This window comes from Dromaius novaehollandiae, chromosome 5 (assembly GCF_036370855.1).
Source record: "Dromaius novaehollandiae isolate bDroNov1 chromosome 5, bDroNov1.hap1, whole genome shotgun sequence".
Lineage (NCBI taxonomy): Eukaryota > Metazoa > Chordata > Aves > Casuariiformes > Dromaiidae > Dromaius > Dromaius novaehollandiae.
In genome coordinates, this window is record NC_088102.1 from 41,436,067 (window position 1) to 41,463,837 (window position 27,771).

At 46.8% G+C, this 27,771-nt stretch overlaps 2 protein-coding genes across 2 annotated transcripts; one reads left to right on the forward strand and one right to left on the reverse strand.

Annotated features, from left to right (window-relative positions):
* Window positions 1-348: 348 nt before the first annotated feature.
* On the reverse strand, window positions 349-27,649 carry HEATR4 (HEAT repeat containing 4). Its single transcript, XM_064512433.1, has 18 exons — window positions 24,817-27,649; window positions 16,296-17,270; window positions 15,252-15,436; window positions 13,585-13,728; window positions 12,579-12,779; window positions 12,433-12,446; window positions 11,416-11,930; window positions 11,207-11,241; window positions 10,845-11,045; window positions 9,682-9,807; window positions 8,985-9,088; window positions 7,660-7,778; window positions 7,234-7,250; window positions 6,508-6,707; window positions 5,438-5,507; window positions 3,390-3,579; window positions 1,876-1,954; window positions 349-555 (listed from the first exon to the last, which is right to left on the reverse strand). The coding sequence occupies exons 2-18, from the start codon at window positions 17,162-17,164 to the stop codon at window positions 349-351; spliced, it is 3,276 nt and encodes a 1,091-aa protein (XP_064368503.1). The 5' UTR covers window positions 17,165-17,270; window positions 24,817-27,649.
* Window positions 21,805-26,111, forward strand: LOC112980750 (acyl-coenzyme A thioesterase 5-like). The gene is given in 3 exon segments (XM_064512566.1): window positions 21,805-22,364; window positions 25,034-25,236; window positions 25,506-26,111. Coding segments are annotated over 3 exon segments (1,269 nt in total). The 5' UTR covers window positions 21,805-21,904.
* Window positions 27,650-27,771: the final 122 nt, after the last annotated feature.

A 27,771-nucleotide genomic window follows, 5' to 3' on the forward strand; every position in this document is an offset into this window, starting at 1 on the left:
GCTGATGGTCGCCCAAGAGCTATACCGAAATTTGGACCAGCAGGACTGAATTTGAATAGGGCGTTCTCTAACGGTTTGTTCTTCCTTGTGCCAGGGTTAGGGGTTCGGAAAGGCAGCTGGGATGGAGGGTGGTAAAGGTTTCCTGTGCAGAAGGTAAGTTCTCCCTTGACCTTCATAATGCTACTTCAGAATTTGGCTTTCATGAATCTGAATGCATGTGCCTTATGTGATTTTGCTGTGCCTGTTAGGGAGCTGCTGACTGGTAGTACCTCCTCTCACTGAAGAGGGAGCTCAGAAAACTGAGGGACGTTTTCTTCTGTGCTGGTGTTGTTCAGATAAGAAATCCCTCTAAACAGAAGTATTAGAGAGATTATTAGAATTACCAGGAGTGGATTGAAAAACAGCAGTGATCCTCTCCAGGATGTCTTCGCGTTCAGAATTGAGGTCCTCTCTGCTCCAACAGATGTGGCTGGCTTTTTGCCGCAGCCAGTCCATAACCTTTTCAAATTTCAGTAGCTTCTGGGTCACCAAGTCCTTTTGGCTTAACCTGAAAATCTAGATCAAATACATTGGCAGGTGAGTGTGGCAGTAAATCCTCTCTCTTAATTGAAAAACTGTATTTGGTGCAAATAAACTATTGTTTGGGCCATGCAAGTAACAGCACATTTGTTTCACTCTGAAGTGTCATAGGAGAAGCCTAGGTGAGACTATTTAACTGCTTCGAAGACTTGCAAGTTAGTTTAAAACTTCAGATGTGAAAACACCTGACAAATCTGCTGACACTTTTTTGTGGAAGATGTCCCCCACTTCCCTGGAAATCCTCTGTTAAAAAAGAAATGATGCTTCCTGTGAGGTAGCTAAATTACTGTGGCATATAGAAGAGATACAATGAGTGCAATTTATGTTTCTTTTATACCTAATCAGATGCACCTAATGCCCTGTTGAAAACTAACAAGCATTTTAAGTTTTCCTATACTTTCTTTCTTTCTTTCTTTCTTTCTTTCTTTCTTTCTTTCTTTATTTATTTATTTATTTATTCCTGTAGAGCCTGTAAGGTACTGTTTGATGCTTTACAAGAGAATGGACGAGAGAACATCCATTTGGTCAGAAACATTTGGAGCATTACTTAAAGTTTTGTTCTGTTAGACAAGAGAACAAACGCACTGATGAATAAATGTGAGGCAGCTTCCTAAAGCTATCCTTCTAGGTTGCCTGCAACATCATGCTGGGTAACTTGGATCCTGAAAATGGCACTGCAGCCCTGAAGGACAGATGAATAATTTGGTTTCTGGAAAATTCACTGGGAAAAGATTCCTGCTTTAAAAAGGATCCTGAACATATTTCTGCTTAGGAAAATACATTATTTTACTTAGATTTAAATTGGAAGGAAGACAGAAACATTTTTAAGGGGTTAGTTCTTTCTACAAGTGACCGTAACAAACTGAGTAAATGGGTGAAGCTTCTGCTGTAGTGTGTATAATAGGATTGATCAGATGCAGTTAGAACATACGAAAATTGGGATGCTGTAGTGGTGCTTGGGAATGAGCTTTGCTTGGAATTTTTAGTAGTTGCAGTTCAGACGGCAAGACTGAACACCAGAGCTGGATACTGATCTGCAGTATGATTTTAACAAAAACGGCTGCTGCAGTTTGGAGCTGTAGTGAGAGGGATACTGCAGGCTGCTGAAAGGAACCAACAGACTGATACTTCCCCTCCCACCTTCAAAAGCATAGATACGTTCTCCTGGATGGTAAATACTGTGACCTTATACCTGGCCAAGCCTTGGCATAACAGTACCAGATTGAAACTCATGTAGTTCCTAGGCAGTTGCACCAAAAAAAACCCCAGTAATTTTTAACAGAATGCTCTCCTTACCTCTTTCTTGATCTCTTTAATCATTTCTTGATCTTCCTCATGGGGAAAATTAAGGATCTTCATAGCTTTTCCCACTTCTCTAAATATAAATGTAATAAAATACAATTATGTGTTATTTGCACATAGCAAAGTTTTCAAAAGGAAGAAAGATCCTGAAAAAATTACATGCTTCCTGGATCCACTGGGTAATATATATATATTTTTTTCCTTCACCTTGTACTACAGTGTCCCTGTACAGGGCTTCTGCAAGGAGGGCTGAAGGAAATGGCAGTTTGTCCCAGTGTCCCTATGAGGGATTAGAGAGCGCTCCAGCTTGTGTCACCATACAGACCCTCCGAGGTGCAGCTCTCTTGTAGGCTGTGTGGACACCCTTGTTCATTCATGTGACACAAGTATCCAGAGCAGAGCAAGAAGTGGCCCTATGCGAGCTGAGCAGTTAAGGCTGGTGTCTGCATGCTGGTGTGGGGTGGAGTTTGGCTTGAGAAGAACAGAATTATATAAAAATGGCTTAAGAGGGAGGGAAACAAAAAGGAAAGTTGAGGGAGATGCAAATGACCAAATTGTTAGCTGTTGCCAGGAGCACTGGTGGTGAATCAATGTTTAATATTCAAAATGTGATTTAAGCAATGTAATTTAGGCAGATTTAAGACTCGTGCTTCTCTCCTTGGCTGAGATTCAGCAGTTGCCCTATTACAGTGGTGGGGCTGGGCTTTGAGGTGAGAACTTTATAATAGATAGTCTTTCTCTCTTTTTGTTTCTTTTTTGTTTTGTTTTGTTCTGGGATTTTTTTTGCCCCCCTTTTCCTACAGACTTCAAGCATACCTATGACAAATGAGACAATGATGGATCAACCCAGAGAAAGTACTTGCGTCTTTTAAACTTAATGTTGGGCAAATGTTGTGGTCAGCCTCACATTACTGTCTAGCTTTGCACAGGCCATCAGCGTTTGCTCTGTGGACCACAGTTTAAGAGTTGCAAAACTGGGGTGCGTCTGTCCTGCCCTCCTTTAGAAATGATGGAAAAATAGAGGAGCTCGCCCAGTTCTCCTTGCTTGCATAAGGCCTCCAACCATGACACCATGGGCTATACAGCTCAAGGGAGAAGGCAGGATTAATGCACCCTATTTAAAAACTTAGGAAGTCGCTGGAGAAAATTGGAACAGTGGGGGTGAGAGAGGAGCCCTGGCGCTTGCCTCCTCCCCTGGTCTCTTCCATAGCATTCTTGGGGCTCCTACAGTGGAGTGTGGAGACATCTTCCATATCCTCATCCTGTGATCATCTTTCCAGTGAGCTTGGTTTGCCAGTAGCTCCAAGAAGTGTTTTGTGAGTCAGTTTTATATGTCGCCCCTTCTCTACTCTATTGTTATCATTCAGTGTTTATCAAGAAAGAGGCAGCCTTAGGAAGGAAAGAATATGTGCACGCTATACATGTACTGTATCTACTAATAAGGCTATAGTAAGAGAAAGACTTCAGTTTGCCTTGGATATGTGCTCCTGTGGAGTTTAATGACTTACTCTCTGACCGTTTCATTTGGCTCCAGAATCAATCTTTCTAATAGTGTAGCCTGAACATTTTCATCCTGCAAGCAGAGTCTGGCAATGCAACAGCAGGCTTCTCTCCGTACTTCTGGCTCTTCCTCATAGTGAACAGCCCAAAGAAGAAGATGCTTCAGCTCAGGACTCACATGGCCTATTTGGCCCAATGCTGCCAATGAAAAGGAAGAAAAGCAGTTGTCTTTTAGATTTGGGGGGGGGGGGGGTGAAGGAGAGGAGGGAGGGAAGGAATGCTGCGGTGCTAATTAATGCATTAATTACAGTCCATCTTGCTTGTTAGGTTTCCAAAGAGCTCCCTGTTCACAGAGGCTCAGAGATATTGCATTTGCCCATCCAAAGGCTCCTTGAGCATAAGATGTCTGCTTGCTAAAGCGAGATGCAAAAATAAAGTGGTTCCTTGGGATTTTACAGCACTACGTATATGAAAGAAGGGAGATCTTGATAATGCTTTTGTCTTGAAGCACAGACATCCATGGTTGCTTATGAAGCCTACAGTCATTTCTGCCAGTAGTGTGCTGGCCTGGCCTTGTGAGAAACCCAGTGTGTTTACAATGTGTACACCAATATACTCTACATAAAATGCTACTGTTAGCAACATAGTTTTTTTTTTTTTAATATACATATATAAATCTGTGGCTTTCTAATGTTAGTGAGTACAAATTAAGGCAGAGTTTCCTAACAAGCTATTGTGAAGGTAAATATAGTGGGAGTTAACATATTAGATACAGGTATTCCGATAAAATGGTAACAAGAGATGAGTATCTGCATCTAATTGAACCTAAGACAGATTTTGGAGCCCAGAATGTCCCTCATCCACAGAATCACAGCTCTCCAAGTAATTATTCTTATGCTATCCCCTCTGCTCTGGCTATAGAGTGGTATAATCCGCATCAGCAGTAAGGGGACTTGCACTATTTCCTAACCTGCATTTTGGAGATCCACCCATGGAGGACAGCCTTGCTTCCCCACAGGTATGTATTTTTCCTAGGTTGCTTCTCCCTCCTGCCCCTTCTTGGTTGCTCCCTGCTAGGAGCTAGGAAAGAAACCTTAAGATATCCCCAAAGGTACCCCTTCCCACCTGATTTGAAGGTAGAAATCTAAGATTAGGGAAAGAAAATCTTCACGTTTCCCATATTAATCCTACACCTGATTTTATGCCTACAACTTTTCTAGCAAGGCCATGTTACAGGAGGGATTTGGATGGTGAGTTGCACAATAGAGAGATTTCCCTCTCTTCTCTCGCAGAAGTGACCCTTCATGTTGGGTCAGCATTGGATAGTCTGGCTTATAAAATGGTTATCTAACAGGCAAGTACTGAGAGAAGGTGCCTCCTTCTAGTAACTGTCCTTCGGGATTAGGAAGCTGTCAGCTTCAAAACATGCTCATGGGATTTTTAGGAGACTGTAGGGGTTGTCTGTGCATTTTATCCCAGGCATTGGCACTTAGAAGCTGATTCTGAAAACATAAAAGTACTCATAGAAATGATCCCTTTTCCTGGATTTTAATGTTTTGGGATATCATGCTCTGGTTCCAGCTATAGTAAAAATTCATCAACAAGTGTTTTTCTGATGAAGTTTATCAGCTAGGCTTGAACAGTGTGGCAGCACAGAGATGCTGAAAGCAAAAGAACGCAGTAAGCAGCAAAAATATTGGCTATTGGCAGCTGCTGACAAAAGGGCAGCAGAAGATTCTTGCTTCTGTATAAAAGTGGTGAAAATCCCAACACAACTCCTACACAAAAATAGTTATATTTAAACTTAAAACTAGTGTTTGTAGGATCATAGGCTATGACAAAGATTTAAATCCATGTACCGTATCAGCACTCTGCCATTGCCACAGTATGACTGATGCTGCTTGATTTACTGTCTGCATGTCTCTCATGCCTGGCATGACACTTTCAGATTTTGAAATCTTAAAATGTTCAGAAATCAATGAAAAAAAGATGAAGTCTTGAGGATAGGCTGAAATTGCCTTCCAAGGACCTGGGTTGTTAATGAGTTCTGCAGTACCTCTGATGGCAAAAACCTTGATTATCCAATGAGGATCGTACTGCATCATCTCATAGAGACACCGAAGGACCTGCAATAGAAGGTACAGCTGTTAGTGCATATTGTCGCAGTGCTTTGCGTAGGGTGAGATGTGCACATGGTACTCCACAAGTTCCCGCTAAGTGATGGACAAACTTCTGTCCTGAAGAGCTGACAAGCAGTGATACAAGTGGGGGGAAAAAAGGCCAGACAAACAGTAAGTGGAGCTGTGCATAGGGCAGGAAGTGGCCATTATGCAGCTGGGCATTTCAAGAGAAAGCCAAGCTCCAGCTTTGCAGACTTGCTGTGCAGCACAGGAATTGGAAAGCTGATGTGAGTTTTCATGGGGCATGATGAAAGGTTATGGAAGCAATTGAGAGGGGGCATCTTGAAATTTGGATAGTGATATGAAGAAAGGAAACAGAAAATGCTACAAAGTATTTATTTTGATAGAGCATAGAGGACTTAAATCCTGAGAGATTGGAAGCAGTACAGCCCTGTGAGTTTAGCCTCTAGAAGGCTCCCTCACTCCATCCCAAGCCTCTGTGGTCCTCCAGCTATAGTATTGTTTGCTTCTGTGCTTCGCTATTCCCTTTCTATCACTGACATTCCCAAATGTTCTTGTGTTTGATTTATGGTGAGATTTACAACTTTCTGCTGTGCACAGAGCGGTTTTTAGTCTGAAATGCGGAGGGAAGGATGAACCTGCCTGTAAAAGTAGGATTCTAAAAGACTGCCCAGCCTTTCCAAGCTTCCCAGAGAACTGTTTTGAATTCTGGTGAGGACCTAGGAGCATGGGGAGGACAGTTTTTAACACAGACAACCTGGTTTCCTGATCCTTGAACCAATTTTTGTTGACTTCTATGCAGACACCCCAGCACTTGGGAAACAAATTTTTTGTTTTAATCTTTTCTAGCAAGAAGCATTTGCAAGACACAGTCATTTAACTCTAGTATCAGCAGTCCCAGGAATGAACTCAGTTATCATTAATAAAAGAACTTTTTTCTTTTTTTGCATTCAGGAGCTGTGTTGAGCTTTTTTTGACTACTCACATGCTCCTCTTTAATCCCAAGTGCTCCTGCTGTAAGACAGGCTTCCTTCCATACTGCAACGAAGTCACTGGAGAAGCACTGCAGAAAGCCTGGAAATAACTTGGCTGTCATGTACTGCAGCTGCCTAATCAAAGAGAGAGCTTGCACCTTTGTTTGGCAGTTTCCAGCGGTCAGCTTCACCCCGAGAGCAGAAAGCAGGTCTTAGCAATGGGTTGCTGGGACTGATTTACAGGACTCATGCTCTACCCGGCACATAAGAATTATCCAGATCTCAGTCGAAACCTTTTAGACTCATGGCTTTATATTGTCACCTCTCCTGTTGCACATTCCTTTGTAGGTCACTGGCCCCATATCTTTTCGTAAGTTAAAAGTCAATGAAAGCAGGAAATACTCAGAAGCACATGGTGTAAATTTTAGTAAATTCTCATTTTTTCTGAAGTTAGTCTGTGACTTATTTGACTTCAAGATTTCTCCTAGGTGCATGAAGTCTCCTCCTGAATGTTTTGTTTTCCTGAGCTGAAAGCGTTATTGATGAACCCTATTGCTTGCCTTATTTCCCCACTTATCTGTTGGAGCGGAAAGCGAACACGCTTCATATTCCTACACGTTCTAGATCACAGTATAGCCTGAACCCCATGTCAATGACCTCCTAGCATAAATCTCCTGGTTTACACAGTCAGGCAGTTACTGTTTTGCTGCAAAAGTCCGTGCAAATTGGGCCCTTACAACACATATTGGTGTAGCTAAAAGCACCCGAATAACATATAACCTTGAAAACTGGGTGGCTAACACAGACTGGGATCACAGAATGTCTCGTACTTCTAAATTATATGGTGTTTATGCACACATGACCTATATACTGTGTGTACTATGGTAGCAAAGGCAGTGCTTGTGTATATGCACAATGTATACTATATAGTGCCCATACACAATGTGCATTTTTATATGTACCAATATTTACCCATATGCATATGTATCTATGTGCTCATACATCTCTTGTAGTTCCCAAGAGCCTCAGCTTAGAGGCTCAAAGATACTGATTTCCACTGAGAAAAATGATGAGACGCCTGAAGGTTCTTGAAGATCTCAGACCTAGTGATGAACTGATCTCTCTTTTGAAAGGGGGATGTTGCCATACTGGTTAATGCTTACCTGAGCTGATCATGGATTTCTTTTGCAAGCTTCATGTGCCCCAGTGCCAGAGTAGCTGCCTGGCATACTCTTATGTTCCAGTCCTTCCACATTAGCTGGGAAAGCTTGTTCATTAGGTCCTATATGAGATGGTAAGATGGGAATGCTGCAGCATTAATCGGCAGTAAGCTTTGGCCCACTTCAGGAAAGGATTTTCAAAAGGTTTTCAAGTAACTCTAGCTTTAGCTCTGCTGCTGCTAAAGTCAAGAGTGCAACTCTCATTCAAGTTGGGGGAGTTTCACCAGCTTCACTCACAGCATCAGGAGGCAAGTGCTGAGCAATGTGTGCAACTCAGTTGTAATAAGATGTCCTGCAGTGGTCCTCGGAAGATAAAGGCTCCCACCAGCAACCTGCCAGGTACCGCTGGGGTTTTATCTTTATCTTTTATCTACACTCAACTCCTACAGAACTTGGCTTTTGCTTACACTCTCATTTGCCTTGATGGATACATAGAAACTGCTGATTAAGTTTATCTAGCAAAAAGCCTGGGCACTTAGTTTTGTTCTCAGGAGAGAGGGCCGTCGATTACACTCTATTTACTGAGATTTGGCTGTTAGGTAGAGTAGTTAGAGACACATCTCCCCCCCCAAGTAAGCTAACCTAGAAAAGTCCTCCAAAAAGCAGGTGCCAATCATATTTAACAGACAGCAGAGCAGGTGAGATGTTTTATAAATAAACTTAATTTGAGAAGCAATGGTAATTGTATAGCAACCCTAGCCAATGTATGGGGAAAATCAAAAAGTTGACAAGGCGTGCTGATGCCAGGTTGCTAGGAGAGAGGTAGGTGCTTCTCCCCAGTGCGGGGCAGTACTGCCTTGGCCCTGCAGCCTGATAGCACCTTGCCTGAAAGACATTTGTGTGGAAAGAGATCAGGGGAAAAGCCTGACTTTTTCATTTGGGGGCAGAGATACACTTTGCCTGCTGCAAACCCCAATCTGCTGCGGTGTCAGCTGTGTGTGTGGGGGGGGGGGGGGGGGCAGTGCTCCTCCACCCTCAGGAGTTTTGCTGGTGTGAGGGGTGGAGAGGGAAATCCCACATCTGCAAGCCCTGCGATATGCAGCAACAGAAATACTTGGGATTGCTTGTCTTTAGCAGGGGTTTCAGAAAGGGTGAGGTGGGGCAACAGCACACTGGACCCATCTCCTGCTGTGCTTCGCAAACTGGCAGTGTCGCTGAGGGCCTGCTCTTGACCGAGGAGGGGACATCAGGACCCCCACGGGCTCTGCCGGCTCTGTCCTTGCAGCAGGGAGAAGAGCCCCAGGGGGCTGCCGCGGCCCCCTGCTTACCTGGCTGAGGTGCCCGCCGGCACCGGGGAGAGCGCAGCAAGCCCGGGCCCGGGCAGTCCAGCGGGGCTGTTCAGCTGGGCTGTCAGCAGGAAGTGCACCAAGGGCTGGAAGTGAGCACAGTGGGGTCAGCGTGGCGTCCCGCAGAGCTGAGGCCCATGCGGAGCCGAGGCCGGCGCTCCTTGCCAGGCCAGGCTGGCTGCTTTGCTGGCCCTGCCTGAAGGCTGAGGACTGAGGCTGTAGGATGAGGCCCGGTGTAGTCCCCTTTTCCACCATGCAACCCAGCGTGCCCAAATTGTGCTGGAGAGGCGGCTGGGGGCAACACTTGAGCTGCCTGCTGCCTCCAAGTGACTTTCCAGCCATGGTTTGTGGCCCCTGCCTTAACATGCTGTTTTTAAGTTTAACTGAGGGACAGGTCACTTCAGCCCTCAAAGGACCTGCAAGAGCTGAAGTAGAGCTTTGGGTACAATAGAGATAAACCACTGCAAAATATGTCCTGCCCTCACTCGGCTCATTGCTCAGCTCAGAACATGCTCCTTGTACAGGACAAAAATGCAGGCACAAATTTGACCTCAAGGAATGGAGAGGAGACCGCAGGGTTGCTGCAAGCCACATGCCTCCATCCCCTCTTGTTGCTCCTCTCCCTGCCCCGGGGGCTGCACCTACCGTGCGTTCACCAAGGTGGGCTAGCAGCAGGCACGCCTGCTCCTCTGCAGCTGCATCGCTCTTTCAAACAGCCGAGAAAGGAGCTTTGTCACTACAGGCACAGTGATGGTGCTCTCCAGAGCCAGGCATTGCGCCACTGCCCAGCTGTCTGCAGAATTGCCTGTCAGCAGGGCAACAGAGAAGGGAAGTTACTGCCGAGGGAGATAGCTGCTGGCCATGTCGCGTGCTGTGGTGATTCGGGTGTGGCAACCTGGCATGCAGAAGACCCCTCAGCCAGTTCATGACCTAAGTTATCACTCTCTGAGCACTAGGGAATGGACGTGGTCACCTTGTGATCGAAATATCTTCTGGAATTAAACAGTGACCCTCAAAACTGATGGATCAAGTGTGAGATGTTCCCAAAGGAGGTAGGTCCCTGAGGCATATGGGAAAATGGAGCCTCTCACTGGAGAGCTTCAGATACCTTTCGAGTTACAAGTTGGTGAAGATGGATTATGTTTGTTTATCTTTCTTTATAGAACAGGATCTGACAGCTTTGAAAATAAATTTTGCCTCTTAAACTAGGAAATGGATACAGCTAGGATGTAAGATCTGAAAGACTTTGGATTTTGCCTGGAGTGTCTGCTACCTCAAAAGAGGAGTCAAGTCTTAATCCAGGCAAGAAAGAGTGGTGGTGGCAGGAGTGCTTTGACTGAATTCTGGATACTTGCTGCAATCCTGCTGAAATCTAGCAGGAGATAATATAATATAGAAGTCTATACCCTAAATGTTTCCTTTGCATTCAGAGGGGCAAACAGCAAGAACAGGAAGACTGATAGCTGCGTGGCTGAACTGATAGAAACTCAGCCTATCAAAACTGTATTTGAATTTGGTGAAATGCCCATTGTGACATCCCACACTACAATGCTGTTTTACAGAAAACATCCATTTCACTACCCATCTTGGCAGAGCTGGAAGAGTTGGAAACACCTAGAAGCAGCACACCTAGCTCTGTGAAAGGTTATCCACATGAATTTTCCAGTGACCTTCTCTGCTTGTGACTGGCTCCAGCAGGGCTGGCAATGGTTGGTTCTACCAGGGCTACATATATAGCCTTTCCAGGACACAGACTGTAATCCCAAAATGGTGAGTCTGACCTAGCTGAAGAGCTGGAAGAAAAGTAAACATGACAGGGAAGCTGCCATAGAGCCCTTTTACCATGTGCCAGAGCATCCTTCACGATCGATTGTGCCTCCTCATTCCTTTTCCCAATAACGTAGTGACACAGTGCAGATGCCATTCTCACGTGGGCATTCTTGTCCTGCAGAGTCTCTCTAAGTAAGGGCTGTAGTTCCGCAAGCACATCCTGGGTTACTGAGGGCTTCCCAGCACTATCTGTTACTGCAGCTGAAGAAATATCTGAATAAGAAAGCAATGTATCTGCCCCATGCTTTTTTCCCTGTATAAAAATAGCAACATATTTTCCATGCAGTTGCTAAATGGTATGCTTGAATTCATGATAATAATAATGGAGTATGGAACACATAATAATGCTACAAATATGTTTGCAAAAGCCATACTTTGTCCATCTGTAATGTCCACCAGCACTGAAGATCTCCGTATTTCATCAAGTACAAGTAAATTTTGATTTGCAACCCATGGCAAGGTAAAAAATGATGTTTATACTTATTTTACAGACAGAGGTTAGCAAGGAAAACTTGATGTAGCTCAGTCAAGAGCACACAAGACATCTTTTGCAAAACTTATAAAAGAAAGCCATTTGTACTACGTTAACACAGTCATAGCTCTCATGGTCTCCCACTCTCCAGCAGTGTATATAAGATCAAGTAGGAGGTGGGTGGAAATTAAGTTCACTTGATTCCCTTTGTTTCTGAACTGCCTAAGATTGGAGTGTTTATTTATGAAATGGCTTTTTATAATACTGGGTCTAAAAGTACCCTTTTTGGGTATTGACACTTTTATAGAGCAATGATGCTGATAATGAGGTATCATGAAATTGCCCTTGTTTTCACACATGGATAACATTTCATAACAGTTAAAATTTCCCATACCCACATGCAGATCAGCAGCCTGCAAGCAGGAGCTTCTCTCACTGAGCTTCTGAGGCTTGGTTTTCCGTCCATGTTGTTCAACTGCAGCAGACGCACAGGCTATGATAGCCTTGATTCTACTGATGTTGTGTACACTTGTGAGAGACCTCGTTAAACCTTCTTTTGTCATATTTCGCCACTGGGGATCTGGCATCAGAGAGGAAAATGTGTTTGGATAACCAGCATGGCTTCCCTAGACTTCCTTCATCTGGAGGACCTCCCTGGAATGAATTCACCAGAAATGCAAAGCAGACTTTCATCATTCCCACAGTTGCCCTTGTTTTCTGTTTCCCTGCCCCAGGGATAGCATCTTTATGTGCCCTACATAGGAGCTCAGCTTCTCTTTATCTCCTCAGGTAAACCACAGTGCTGCACTGGAAATCTGAGTCATGCCCAGGCTGTGCCATGCAGTGGAGAGCAGCCACAGGCAGAACATTTAGACTTGGGGGAACATGTCCACCCCCACCATACAATCTCTCCTTAGCGTAGGGATAAATGCATCTCTCCTCCAGGCCTCTGCATCCATGTCAGGATTGCATTTGCCCCTCTTTGCCTTAGTAAGGGACGTGGGGAAAACCCATCTATGGGTCACTCGAACTCATCAAAGTGGTTAAAGATTTCCAAGAGAGGAGACATCTGCACTGGTAGAAGATTCATGGTGAACACCATGAATCTCTTAGGATCACAGCAACTACTTGTTCATAAAAACCTAGGAATAGAACAGTGTTTTTGAGAACAGGCCTGACATCATTGTCAATTCTTTACACAAGGATCATTGAGCAACTAGTAACTATTTGAGCTCATTATGGACCAAGTAGGTTTAATAAAACAATCTACTCACGCAGGTTCCATGCATCCTTCCACTGCTCCAGCGTAGCCCTGAGGGCTTGTATTTCCCAAGGCACTTCTTTATTAGACCCCTTGGACTCCTTTTGTACCTCCTTGGCCTTTGTAGGAGGTGATTCCTTGTCATTTTGCACAAAATAAGGAGTTAAAGTGGGGAGAGCAATCCATCGCAAGTCTTCCTTCTTGGATCTCCGCGCTGCTCAAAAAGAGTTTGTTAAAAGAGTTTAATAGTAGCTTACATTATCTGTAACCTGAAAGAGTCAGAGTAAAAAGACATCTCAAAGGGTTGCTGTCATGTACATCCCAAGCACCTCCAGCATCAGTCCAAAGTAGCAACAGCAGTGTATTTCCCTGCAAATGAGGCAGAAAAATTGGGACTTCTCCCTTGAGAATGCCTTCCTTGGTATGATCAGAGAAGGTACAGGAAGTTGGGAGCAGAAAACTGTAAGCTGTAGATCACTTCTTGTACTGACCAATCTTAGCTCAGCAAAACATCATAGCTTGAGCTCAAGTGAGAGGCAGGTGTTCACTTCTCCTCATTTAACAAGAATTTCAGGATGAGTGAGAGCCAAAGCCAGGTCTGTTTCATGATAGATCCAGGCTGTAATCCTTCCCTGTGCTACCGCTAGAAGAGAACGTGTGTGTATTAGTGTGTTGGTGTATGTGCGGGTGTATGCACATGGAGGTGAGCACGTAGGCTTTGCGCAGCCCTGTCTATCTGTATATCTCCCATTGACTTCTTCAACCAACTAGATGTACCTGGTCTCTTTTGTACTCATAGTAATTTCTGTGGTACTTCAAATGACACACCACAGCAGTCACCATATTGCTCTCTCAAGTAGCTCTTGAGAAGACTCACCTTTTTACAGCAGGGGAAGCCAGAAACAGAGAATAGGAGTGATGTCCCAAGGACAACCCCATTTCAGAGTCAAGCAGGCAGTTACTGAGATGCAAGGTTTGGAAGTTCTCCAAATCATACAAACTGAGCTATGGGCTCTTACCTGCCCTCCTCTGCGGCTTGCAACCCCAGCACTCAGGTTGTCTTGGGAAAGGCTGCTGGAGATGTTTGTAGTATTGATCATGGTTCTCCAGGATGAAATAGTCCTTCATCCCTTCATCCACCTGATGGACAATCTTTGCAGTCCCTGCATACACAAAGGAACAGATGCTACCTGAAGAGCTTCCCTGTAAAAGAGGTCTCTGGTCTGCAAAGTCTATCAGCACATATCAAAAGAGGGATGCATCCACTGTTTGCTCTGAATAGCTGTGAATGCACTGAAGCGGTTGCATCAGGAAGGGGCTTCCAAAATGACTTAAGGGTGGTGAAGAGGTTTGCAGGAGTCAACGTGAAAGGAGAGCGGATCTGTGAAGCTGTGGGGCCCACCTCAGGAAATGCACCTTGCAAATTTGCCTGGAATTCCAGCTGAAAATGTCTCACCAAAAGGCTAGTTAAAACTGACCTCAGGCCCTCCTGTCAATATTTTGCCTTTATAGTCACATTTAGCTGCTTCTAAATGATTTTCTTTGTTCATAACATGCTGGCAGCTATAGTCAGTAAATACACAGAGGAAACCGAGCAATCATTTCCTCTATTCTCTTTCTGCCTCTGTGATCTTATTACCTGAAGTCATGATCCACAGACACTTTCAGACAGCAGTCTGATGAAATAAGGAGAGTCTCTCTAAGAAGTTCCTCCTTCAGTCTCCATGTATTTTTCAATAATTCAAAATATTTGTTGTAGGTAGCTCCACAACAGCTAGCCAATTAAAAACTTACCTTATTGAATACTTATTGAATACTCAACTGAAATCTTATTGAATACTCAATTGAGGCCTATGTTCTTCTGTAATTTCCCAGCACTTACTATCCTGGACTATCCAAAATCCCAGCAAAAGGGGTGCAACCTTCAGCTGGTATAAAATGTGTCACTGACCCTGAGCAGAGAGGAGACATGAACTCCAGAGCTCTGGGCTCATGGAGAGAAAAGGGGTCTACCAGTCATGTCAAATCAAGGGACGTTGCTCCATGCCATCTGCAAAAATATCACCTAGGAATGGGGACAAAGTCTCCAATTTCAAATCATCTCTGTATTTTGCATATGGACTGAAACTAGCAACTAAGGCTTAATAGAGCCCAGGGCACGCTACAGCCTCTTGGGCGGAAGAATAAACTTTGTGTAGAACCAATTCCCAAGCCACTGCCAAACTGGTCGCTGACTTTTGAAATGGGCTTAAATTGCAATGGCCTATCAAGCACCTTGCACAGGTCTGAGCCACTGGCCCAGGCAAGGCCGAACTTCTTGATTTATAGGCTGTATGCGAAAATCCTTTTTGCAGCTGAGGCACGTGATACCTGTCGCCTTCACCCAGACGTAAGGATTCACTAGCAACTACTCAGGTAGCACAACTCTACTGCTCGTCTTACAGCATAGCTCTGGCATAGGAGCCACACAGGGATCACCTGAGAGCTTCACGGTGCTCAAGAGCAACAGGTAGTCCACTCCCCCGCTGGTCCTTTTGGATGAAACTTTGACCCATTGTCCATGTTTTACAGTGCCCAGTGCTTGTTTTGAAGCAGCTGTTGCTCTGGTTAAGTGCTAGACCTCATTCTTCTCGACTCACTCATTAAACAAGATATAAGAGCTTGTGCCAGGTCATGTTTACCTTACCAAAGTAAAGCTCCCGCTCAAAAGCATTCTTGGGGGTGTAGGTGTATTTCCCGAGACGGGCGATCAAATGTCTCTGCACAGAAGATTCTGGGTTCAGACACCTTCTTTCTGTGTCATCAGCTGTAACATTTGTATCGGCAGGGTCATCAGTTGACAGCACTCTTGGGTAATAAGCAGGCAGCCCACTAAAAAAGAAACATGACACCACTATAGGCTTGGGAACCACTGGGATGAAAGGGGAGTAGTGGAAGAACACACTTCTATTGCAGTCTGTGCTATATGTGAGACAACTCTGCTCCTCTAAGTGATCATACATTATCTGCCACAGGGGCACTTCCTCTGTGCCTCTCATCACATGCTACATTCACATCGTGGACCTCACCACTCCTGATAACCCACACAGTAATCCGGTCAATGGCATGAGGCTGGCTGCCAGAAAGGCAAATCTCTTTCTGTAATGGATTCGTGAATGACTGGTGAGGCCTATTCTGGGGAGCTATGTGAGACTTTGGGGTCCTGCTTCAAAAAAGGAACAAAGAAGTGGGAGAGGATTCAGATGCCATCAATAAGAAATTAGAAAACATGATGTTTAGAAAAATGTTTATCAGGGATGGTGTGAAAATACCAGAACATATTTTAATACAAGTGCATAGTACCTAGAGAGGATGGAGGGATACATTTGTCTTTCATGCACAGATTATAATTTTCAGAGATGCTCAAACAGACAATAAAAGGCCATATCTATGCAGACTGTGACAGTCATTCTGGAGACAGTAAAAATATAAGAGATCTTTAGGAGACCTATTATAAATGAAGTCCTCAGTGGGCACAAAGGTGGAAAAACCATGGCACAAAGTGGCTTCTTGTTCACACACCTCATCATGCTACCAGAGTGAAAGGCCATCCCTGTCTCAAGAACATAAAGCCTCCATGCTTCTCAGTGCAGAAATACAGATGATGCACCATGGTATGCCTAAACACAAGCAGTAGTAGTGAAGAACAGCCACGGGGCAGACACTACGAAATAAGAAGTCTCCTCCATACCTGCAGGAGACGGGGAGGACTGTCCCAGGAGTCTTCTCAGCTTGCGTCTGGGATAAGATTTCCATGTCATTTTCTCTGCCCTGAATATTATCCAATATTTTCACATCTTTGTCAGAAGAAAGCTCATCCCTGATTGTGTTCCAGGGAAACCTCTGTTTTTCAAAGTCAAGGGGGTTACACTGAACTGAGCCACTCCTGGCCCTCTGCTGATCCACAGGTGCTGTCCTGTTCAGTTTCTCCAGTCCTGTTTTCTCCACTCCGCAAGTCATATTCTCTGATCCTGGGATGTTCTTCTCAGAGATCTGCTTTTCCTGTCTTCCTCTTGTCAGGGAGCCAGATAACCTCTCACAGGGCTTTGCCAGGACTGCCTGCACACCTGGAGTCTTACAAGAAGGAACAGGTGGCAGAGATAACTTTCTCGGCAAGGTTTCTAGTTTGGAGCCCCCCAGGCTGTCTTCCTGCCTGAGCTTAGGAGAAAGTCCATTATTTTTCATAGGGAAAAGTGGTTGCTTCTGAGGGTGGAGTCTGACTGAGCGCTTGAAGTTCATAGCAATGGGCTTTTCACTTTTTGAATTTTGAATGATATCAGAAGGATCATAGAGGTGTTTGAAGTTGTACTCCTTATAGGACGGTCCTTGTTGCTCCAGTAGATCCTTGGAGAAACTCAGGCCCTCAACTATCTGCCTGAGGTGCTTTTTCAGGTAATACAGTTGATGCTTCTCAGAGTGGCTGAAGTCTTGAAAGGGCATGGTGGTGTTTGTGCTCTGCAAGGCCACAGCTGGGCCTCTGTGGACATGCAAGCACTCAGCCAACACACCGCGGTCCTCAGCAACTGAGTGACGATTGCTGCGAAAGGCTGATGTCTTCATTCTGCCACCAATGATGAAGCAATCTCAGTGCTGTTGCTGCTGCTTTATTCTGTGAGACTGAAATCCTATGGATCAGTGAGCATGACAAGGAAGATCAGTCCCATTCCTTCAGAAAGAGAAAAGGGAGCTATCAGCAGTTTCTGTATTTTTAAATTTGGACATTCCATTTCTATTTTTCAAAGTCATATTTCAAGATTGGTCAAGACATCACTTTGCATAAGAATACAACAACTGTAGCAAGACTGACAACAGTCAGTAAATAGTGCTGATAGCATGGAACAATTAACTGTCTATGAAGGTGCCTATTTTCAAATACCTTTCAATGCCCATTGAAATGGGACTTTAACCTATGTCTAATGCTTTGCGGAGCTAAAGTCTAAATTTCTAGTAATGATTAAAAAAAAGGCTAAAGAGAAAATGAAGAATGGAACAAGGGTAATGAGAAAGAAAAAGACAATCAGCAACAACCTGTGCAGGCTGGGAGGAACTAGCTGTTAGTATCCACTGGTGTTGCTGCTGAGATTTCTATTTAGAAAGGTGATTTTGTGAGACATACATAGGCCTTCAAATCCATTGTATATAACACACTTGAACCAAAAAGTGGTGATGATGTTTCTTCACTTTGTTCACTTACTTTGAGTCAGACACCCTGAAATGTGTCAGTCAATGAACTACTAATACACTGCAACTCCTGGTGCCCCATGTGATACTCTATCTGCCCATTATTAGCACTTACTGTTCGCTCCAATCCTGTCAGATTTCACTGAAATCTTGTGGAAGCTCTTATGAAACCGGTAATAAAATCTGTATTTATATCTACATAAGTAGGTGTGTATGTGTGTGTGCATGCAATTATGTATATATAAAAAATAAAGTCAACTGTGAATTAGGGCAGATTTACCAGTTACCTTTTCGGTGTGGCTCCTGCAATCCCAATCTTGTTTTAACAGGCACAAGATGCGTTTAATTCCAGAGTAAGAATTTACTCCTTTGGTGTTCCAGTGGTTGTCCCCACCTTGTTTACAGACGTTGCCTGGCAACTTGTGGGGCACAATGTCCTCTGTTCCTCCTACAGCATATCTGCCTGGGCTTTTGTTTCTTAATAATGCTCTCCCTTTGAATATCAGTATGTTTTTTATTTATTTATTCAGACTTCACTTTGTAGCAGTCTTTTAAAATCTTTTATACAGCTACACTCAAGGCTTACTCAACATTTTCTACATTAATTGAATTTTTAATGAGGCATAGCATATGTCATAAACAGGCTTGCAGGGTGCCTGGTCTTGGGCATGCAGTGTGATCCTTGTGATCCTCAGTTTCACTGTCATCATCGCTATACATACTGTATTATATCAAATCTTAATTAAACCTTAGGCCATAGTCTCTCACAAGAGGGAATTTGTGTTATGTAGCTGACACAACAGCAAAAACATCTTCTTTAAAAAGTGATATATAGGTCAGTAGAGTTAAAAATGATTAATCAGATATATTTGTCTGTTTTTAAAGCTGCAATAAGGAGACAATAACTGTGTTTAAATGACCAGACTTACTATCGTTATTTTAAAAGCATAACCTAACCTTTGTTATTTATGATATTTTAGCAACATCCTTCAAAATTTATGCAATGCAAGACCCATTCTCTTCTTTAAGTTGCTTAAATTTAGAAGGTGGGGTAAAAATAAGGCAAAACTGATCCAGAAGCCACAGGTGATACCAAGATTGAACAGATATAAAATTGGAAGATGTCCTTCCAGAATAAATATGATTATAGAAGCAGCTGTTATCAAAAAGAGTGCTGAGTGACATAAAGGTGTGAACGAACAATTGTGCCACCTGTGGTACAAAAGGATGAAGATATGAACCAGATCTAAGTATTAAAAAAGCAAGCTTTAGAGCTGCAGAAGGTGGTAGAGGCCCTACCTTAGTAACGCAAACAGACTCACATATGCCAGGCAGGGAGAGAAGGGTGTTTTCGCATCCCTGGTTCTGTCCAGCGGCCCGAGGTCTTTGCTAAATCAGATGTCAAGACACCCCAATGGTGAGGGCAGAGCAGGAGAACAATCCAGGTCGTCCCGGGGTCCCTCTGTGGGACTGAGCTCTCTAATATTCATATGGCTGAGCTCTCTAATACTCATCAAACACAAGCCTTTCTTTGCCCATTTCTCTTAGCTTATAATGATGCCTACTCAGATCACTCTCCCCACTGGAAGCCAGGATGGTGCCCTTTACTAAGGTTCTCCTCATGCCAGATCTTCCTTGTCTTTAATGTCCTCCAGCTCACTTCTCAATCATCTCCACACCATCCAGCTAAGCTCTGCCAGTGGGATTGACAGCACGGTCCCAGTGTACAAGTGTGAGCCAGACACAGAGCTCAAGCCAGGCCCCAGGAGGAGGGGAGGATTGCGGGACTGTAATTTTGGGCACTATAAAGGCATCAGCCAGCAAAATCACCAGATTATACACTCTAGTTAGTTCGAAAGAAATGGGCTGGCCATGTGACAGTGTGGTGTGCCCTTCCTCGGCAATACTGCAAGGTGATCCAAGGGTTGCACAGATCTGACGGAAGTCTGGCCGTTGCCCTATATTTTTTCTCACAGGAACTTGATCTTTACCTAATTAAGTTGTTCTCTTGCTTGTTTTTTTTTTTTTTTTTTTTCCTTTTTTCTCCCAGTAGGATGTGCCAGGATGGATTTCTCTCTAACTTCATGCATTCACTACTGCCGTACTAAGCAATGAGCACCATACGGCAGTTTGCTCCAAGGGGTTTCTTAGTCCAGGCCTGTTTTGAACTTCTGGATTTAAAAATCCATGAAGATGGATTTTCATCTTACACAGATGATGTTGACTTTCTGCTGCTGAGTGTCCTGCCAGTTATTTTGCACCTGACCTTTTCAGGAGGGACAGAGCAATCTCCACAGGAAAAGGAAGACTGCTGAGACTCTGCCCAATACCTTTAACTACGGGTACTGCAAAGGAGGACAATGCTGAGCATTCCCTCATGTCTTTCCACTCATTTCTGAGCCACAAGCACAGATACAGGGAGCTTGGCATGGGACACACCTCTGCCAACATCTCCCAGGAGGAGTCAGGGAGCCTGTGGAGACAGCTCTACCTTTGTGGCTCCCTGAGGAGTGCAACGTCCAGGTCAGGCTAAGGCTGACTGAGTGTCAGTTTTTCAACTCTTGCACAAATTATTCCTGGAATGGCAGAGATTTAATTTTTCTCTGAGGACACTTAACCCTTACAGGGCCCTGCTGTCCATACTCATATTAACAACATTAAGAGAGAGTGGGAGTAAGTCTCTTCTAACATGTCAGGGCCTTTACTCCTCTCCCTGCAGCACTGAGCACGAAAGGATACATGAGCATGGTGGCCAGGAACTACACACCACTTGATAAGCCAAGGTGAGGGCTCCAGTTGCTTAAAAATTTCAGTTCCCATGTTGGCTGGGAAAATGCAACACTTTTCTCCTGTTTCTCCTAGGAGAAATGATGTTGTCGGAAGAAGATCCAGACATTTCCTAACCTCGGTAAAGAGGAGTCAGTGAAAGTCCCTGTCTCTCCTTCCTTCCCACTCCCCACCAGCATAACTGTCATTCCCAATTGGCACAGCCGTGACGCTGCCAGAGCTGGACGGAGGCTGGCAGAGGTGTGACCCGTCTTACCCACACCTTGGGGCACCAGTGTGGAGGAAAATGCAGCAAGAGGACACGAAGCAAGGCCAGGCCTGTGCTGTCCTGCCTTCCTCCCACCTTGTCTGGGTTCAGACTTTGCTCCCACTCCCACCCCAGGCTGAGCCTGATGCTCCGTCTTGCCCTGCCGGGCTTGCAGCAGCTGCTGCGTAGCCTCGCTGCTGGCTGGCAGCAGCCCCCTGTGCTGCCTATGCTGTTCCCACTTCTGCGCCCACCACCACGGGACCTGGCCAGCCCTCAGCACAGCATAAGCTCCTCAGTGATGATGTCCTGCTGCGTTCAGGATCCCGTCACAGGACTGGGCTCTCCAGGAGCATCAGTCCAGGAGGCAGCCTGAGGAAGCTGCTAAAGCACTCCCAGACTGGGGTGCCAATTCCCTGAGGGCAGTAAAGGGATCTCCTTTTCCATAGGGAGCCTGCAACTTGGCTGAGTTTGGGAGAGGAAAGGCAGCAACTGTGAGATAAGCCTGGGGATGGGGAGGAGGGCTGCAGGTGCACCATTCTTGTAAGGAAAATAACCAGCAGGCCTGAAGGGAGATTGTTTCTAAGACCCGGTCATGTGTTTGCACTTGCCTTTGGGAAGTTTGCCACAGCTTATCTGACGGGGTGACGAGATACAGCCTGTGCAGCCGTGGGCCACCAGGACTTGGGCAGAGCTGCTGCCCTTCGGAGATGCTCCTGCGATACCAAAGGATTTGCTGTGCTTAGCCTGCCCTGCTGCAATCTCTGACGGGGCTGCAGCTATGGCTACGAGCTGCCAGGCAGCCTCTGACGTCTCCCTGGCACAGCGTGGGCCCCCTTATCACCTGTCCACGAGTCCCTTCCCCTCATGTGTGTGTGGGAAGCAGCATTTGTAGGAGAAGCCCCAGCTTGAGTGCAGCCGCTGGGAAGGCAAGTGGTGGTGGGGCCATGTGGCGGGTCGCTGCCCACCTCCTGCGCCGCATGGGTGCCCGGTGCTGGCAGAGGCAGCTCTCCCGGCCCGGCCCCGGCTCCCTGCGCTGCAGCCCCGTGCGGACCCCCGGGGCGGCAGCTGCCCGCTGCCTGTCCTCCATGGCCCCCGCCGTCCGCTTCTTGCCCGCCGCCCGCAGCCTCTTTGACGAGCCGGTGGCCATCACGGTGCAGGGCCTCAGCCCGCGGCAGCAGGTCACGCTGCGGACATCCTTGCAGGACGAGACAGGCGAGCTCTTCGAGGCCTGCGCCCGGTACCAGGCGGAGGACAACGGGGAGCTGGACCTGGCCCGCTGCCCCGCGCTGCCAGGGGGCAGTTTCTCCGGCCTGGAGCCCATGGGGCTGCTCTGGGCCCTGCAGCCCCAGAAGCCCTTCTGGTATTTCATGAAGCAGGACATGCAGACGCCGCTGCGCCTGCTCCTGGAGGTGTTTGAGGGTCAAGAGCCTCCACCCGGGCAGCTCCTGGCCCAGGCCCAGCACGAGCGGGTGTTCCTGCGGGATGGGGTGCAGAGAGTCCCGGTGCGAGAGGGGAGGATCCGAGCGACGCTTTTCCTGCCTCCTGGTGAGTAGTGGCCATGGCCCTGCTGCTTTTTCTGGAAGTAGCATGTTTTGTCAGTGCAAGCTCCAGCTCTTTCCTGACCTCCATCAAAAGAAGTCTGTGAATTTGCCTGCCCTTTCCTCCCTCCCTCTTGCTTCACCAACCAGCATGACCGCTATTCCCAATCTATCTGGCTGTACAGGTCCCAGGGCAGGGCCACAGAAGTAACTGGCAGAGAAGTAACTCTTAATGCCCAGAGCTTGAGGTTAAAAACATGGAGAAATACACAGCAAGAGAAAATGCATGCGCCTGGAGGGCCTCTGAGGCCAAGCAGCTAGAGAGAGGGTGGTGGAGACCTCTCAGCCCTCTGTGCCAGGCCTGCCATGCAGCCCTGAGCCTGGCCCAAAGTCCAGAGCCATCCCCATGTGAAAAACTAAGTAGTTCTCATCACTGGGAGGGTTTGGGAGATCTTCCCTCTTACCCTGACACAGCAATAGTTCATATGTCAACCACAGTTCGCTATGTTCAGAACCATATGTTGGGGTATATGGTCCACGAACATTGGTCTGTGCAAAGGAGGAGGTGGAGGGGCATTTTCAGAACATTTGCAGGGAAAACAACTTTCCAGCAGGAAAAGACAAACATTGCGTTGCTCCTGGAAAGGATTTCTACTCTGTGCTGTGGTGTAAGACTTGCCCAAGACCCCTCCAAGCTGCAGTATGTGCTGGGCAGCTCAACAGACACTTCCTTGCCAGGGTGCAGAGATGGCTGTTTTCACGTGCTCGGGATCCCACTTGGCCAGGGCTCCTCCCCTGCCTCACCTCTACCCCTGCCTGCTGACCAGGAGATGAAAGAAGCCACTTGCACACACTTACACACGTTTTGTCTCCAAACTTTCCTGCTCACCCTGACTTGAGCTGATTACAGTAAGTCAAATGCTGGCTCATTTCCTCCATGTCCCCAGACCTGCTTCCTTTGCATGATGTGAGTTTTAAAATGTTAGGCCCTTACCAGAGCTGCTGGCACTTTGAAGGGCTTCCCAGGCATGCAGAAGAAGGAGTTTACTCTCATCCAGCCACCACAACCAGTCTTCAGCTTAGCAAGACTATAAGCTTGAGCTGTAGTCAGTGTTTCTCTTATGCAGCTGTAGATGTGTTTCACTCTGCTCTAATTGTCTTGCACTGAGATGTCCCACTAACGATTTTCCATTCCTGGGAGTGCTCTCTGCACAGTCATCCCTACACTTTCTGATTCAGAGGATGTTGGGGTTGGACACCACTCAGCAATTCACCTAAGGTCATAGAAAGGTGGAGAGCCCCAAGGAAAGTACTTCTGCTATCATACTGTCCCAACTCCCTTGAATACCCCCAGAGCCTGATTCAGCGGTGTGTCCTTTTCTGTGCCTCTTCAGCGTAAGACCACACAGCCCTCCTGCACTCAACCAATCCACAGCCCACAGTCAACTGCACTCCTGGCCTCCAGGGCACACAGCCATGCTGTGAATGATCACGGTCCTTGGAGAGGCAGTGGAGCTGCTGTCGCCTGTGTGCACAGGCAGCTACCCCCTTCTCACAGCAGCAGAAGGAAGAGCACAGCACTCCTTCGGATGGCTGCGCTCTCCGCAGCCCAACCCGGAGACAGCGAGCAGAACTGTGCACTCTCCCTCCTCCTCAACTCCTGGCAGCAAGTTCCCATCTACCACCTGCAGCCTATTTGAGAAGGTGCAGGCCTCCACTTTCCAGGGCCAGAGCCCATGGCAGGAGGGCACACACCGAGGGCAATCCTGAAGGGTGGGAGGGATGACCTTTCCCAGGCTGGCAGCTCTCCTGAAGCCAAGAGGAGCTGGGCCTCACCCACTTCCCAATGTGGCCGGGGCACCTTCTCTGGCCTGGAGACCGTGAAGCTCCTCTGGGCCCTGCAGCCACCAAACCCTTCAGGCTGCAGGACTGCAACATGAAGAGCCCTTTCCCTCTGAGCCTGAGGTCTTTGGGGCCCATGATTTCCTCCTCCCCTGGCACCGAGAGCACAGCACATGAACTGGGCTTTCTGCAGGATCAGGGAAAGAGGATCTTGGGGCAAGAAGGGAAGATCTGGGCAATGCTCTTCCAATCACCCCCAGAGCCACCAGTGCTGTTCTATGCAGAATTTGATATCAATCACAGTCAGAGATGTCATTGCTGAAGACATGAAGTGCTGGCTGGGGCAATCCCACCTATCATTCTTCCTTAGGTCCCAAATGTTCAACAGCTACAATACAATCACAAACACATATAGGTTGCTATTTTAACAGTACTGCATCTATTAAGCCACGCTACCTTGAAGATCTTAAAGGTGCCAGGCTAAGTGGTCTTTGTCAGCTGCTTATGGGAAGAGGAGAACCTGGGACAAGTCACCTTCACCAAATTGTCTATCAGTTGGCCCTAAACACAATGCTGAAATACTGCCAGTTCCCAGCGCATAAAGATTTGCATCTTACCCAGCGGGTGTTTTTGCTGATCCTTTCTTCATCTGCAACACACCCTGGCGTATTTTCAGCTGCTGACATAGCACAGCTGAGCAACTGATCACGTCTCTTCCCCCAGAAATGCTCTTCTACAGTTCCTGTTGTGTATCTGGTTTGATGCATTCTAAACTGGGGAAACATTAAGAGGACTCATTGCAGGCAATACTGCTCTTGGTCTTGTCTGCTCCAGGAGAAGCACCTTTTCCAGGAGTCATTGACATACATGGACTTGGAGGAGGTCTTTTTGAACATAGAGCCAGCCTCCTGGCCAACCACGGCTTTGCCACATTGGCCCTGGCATATTACCGGTATGAGGATCTGCCCCAGGACCCATCTAAACTCCACCTGGAATATTTTGAAGAGGCGGTGAACTATATGCTGCGGCACCCACAGGTAGGAGCACCCTGGCTGTCCTCTGCGCTCCAAGGAGCGGCCTCTTCTCCAAAATGCCCCTCACTTTATCTCTGTTATTCCCTATTATCCCAGCGAGCAGTTTGTCTGTGGGAAGTGTCTACAACTCATCCAGCAGAAAAATGATCCTTGCCATCCTCTCCTTTACAGTGTCGTGCAAACGCTCAGCATTATACAGTGTCCCCTCCAGTAATATTTAGCTGTCATGCTTTCCAGCTCAGTAATGATGGGGATTTCCTCCTCTTCACCAGGTAAAGGGACCAAGGCTTGGCTTGCTCGGATACTCCAAAGGAGGAGAACTGTGTCTCGCCATGGCCGCCTTCCTGAAGAATATCGCAGCCGTTGCTTCCATCAATGGTTCAGTGGCCGTTACAGTTATTCCTCTCTGTTACAAGGATAAAATCATCCCCACTCTGCCCTTTGATGAAAAGCGTGTCAAGGTCAATCAATACAATATTCTTGATTATTCTGACATCCTTAATGACCCCTTCCAAGTCCCTGGCCACCAAAGCCTGATCCCACTGGAGAAAGTCGAGGCAAATTTACTGTTCATCACTGGACAAGATGATCATATTGTTAAGAGCAAATATCATGCTACTGAAACCTGTAAACGTTTGCAGGCTCAAGGGAAGGAAAATTTTCAGATTCTCTCCTACCCTGGAACAGGGCACTGCTTTGACCCTCCCTTTTTCCCTTTGTACCCCATAGGAAAGCATCCCGTTTTTCACAAGTGGGCAGTCCTGGGTGGGGAGCTCAAGGCTTATTCTAAAGCACAGGTTCATGCTTGGCCGAAGATACAGGCTTTTTTCAACAAATATTTAAATGACAAGTAACGTGCAAGAAACACACAGCTTTGAACAGCCTGATCTAACAGGTCCTTTATATTTATGATGTTAAACCCTGTTCACAGCTGCACCCATACAACCCCAATATCTTTCATGCCTTTGCACACCCCTGACTCAGAGAAGAACTGGGTTTGCATTTTCTTTTTTCCCCCAAACTTTGTTTGCTCAAGTGCAAAGGAAAGGCATGGCAAATACATTTGCATCAGCCCTTGATCAAACAGATTATATGCAAAATATTCAGTTATGATGCTCACCTGTTTTATGATCTTTTAATACCTGTCTGTACTTTGTGAAACTCTGTGCTGCCTACATGCATATGCTACCTTCAGCACATATCTTTTGAAAACTTCCTCACCAATTAACTTTCAGGACTGGCATTGCCACCCACACATTTACGCTAATGAGAAGTGGAATCACGTCTGATTGCTGAGATGGAGGAACTGTCCATTTGGGCATGTCAGGACTAGGATGCCAGGGTCTCTGCTTAAGAGCGCTCAGGTTGCAGGAAATTGGGTCTTCCCTCTGGAAGGGCTGTTGGTTTTCTGTGCCTTGTTTCTGTCTCCCTTTCAGAAAGAAGTGCTCTGGCTGGTGGATACTTCTGACCCTGAGACTTTTTGTTCCTGCCAGAAGCCGTTCTGCCAAATTTAGTCACTGTGATCTTCTCCCACACAACATGGTACCTTTTCTGCTCTGCGACTTGGGGCAAGAATTTTAAATGAAGAGAGAATAGATTTGAATTCCATGGAGTAGTCTGTTGTGCTCTGGTTAGAAGTGGGTACCTTTGCATCTGGATTGCTCTCCTTCCCCTCAGCTTGGGTGCTGGGCTGCTCAGGTGGGGAGAAGAGACCAGAGGAGGCTCTGACATGGGGCCTTGGCACCTTCACTCCTCCTCTGCTCTTGGGGCATCAAGGGTGCAGTGGAAGGGATGTTGTTTTAGACTTCAGGTCCTTTCCCCTTGGACCTCTTCCAGGGTATAACTGAGCTTGTGACTGAATCCAGCTCTGCGTCCTGAGGAGTGCCATTCTCAGTAGCAGGAGAAGTTGCCACGCATTGAGGGCTGGACATCAGACAACACACTCAAATGCCAGATGACCAAGCCATGTAGCTGCCAGAGCTGGACAGAAGCTGGCAGAGGTGTGACCCGTCTTGCCCACACCTCGGGGCACCAGTGTGGAGGAAAATGCAGCAAGAGAACATGAAGCAGGGCCAGGCCTGTGCTGTCCTGCCTTCCTCCCACCTCGGCTGGGTTCAGACTTTGCTCCCACTCCCACCCCTGGGCCAAGCCTCATGCTTCATCTCGCCCTGCTGGGATCACAGCAGCTGCTTCATAGCCTCGCTGCTGGCTGGCAGCAGCCCCCTGTGCTGCCTATGCTGTTCCCACTTCTGCGCCCGCCACCACGGGCCCTGGCCAGCCCTCGCCATGCCTGCGGGGCCGGCCGAGGCCAAGGCCAAGGCCAGGGCTTGCTCCTGCCCTCACCGTGCTGGGGGTGACAGCCCTGTGCAGACGGAGGCCCCTGCTGTGCACAGGGACTGCACAGCCCCTGTCCTGGGGCCCGTGCTCCTCGCCCGCCCGGCCCACCCCAGCCTGCAGCTGCCAGCGAGCTCAGCGCAGGCCTGGCAGCATGACTCCCTCTGCCCAGAGCACGCTCCCTCCTCCAGGGAGGGCTTGTGG

Excerpts from the sequence above, each read along its gene's own strand:
- HEATR4 (XM_064512433.1), bottom strand. The coding sequence starts at position 17,164 with ATGAAGACATCAGCCTTTCGCAGCAATCGTCACTCAGTTGCTGAGGAC. Across the intron at positions 12,780-13,584 it reads CAAGCCGCAGAGGAGGGCAG|CGCGGAGATCCAAGAAGGAA; the intron begins GTAAGAGCCCAT and ends CTTTTTGAGCAG. Across the intron at positions 11,046-11,206 it reads GGACATTACAGATGGACAAA|ATATTTCTTCAGCTGCAGTA; the intron begins GTATGGCTTTTG and ends TTTCTTATTCAG.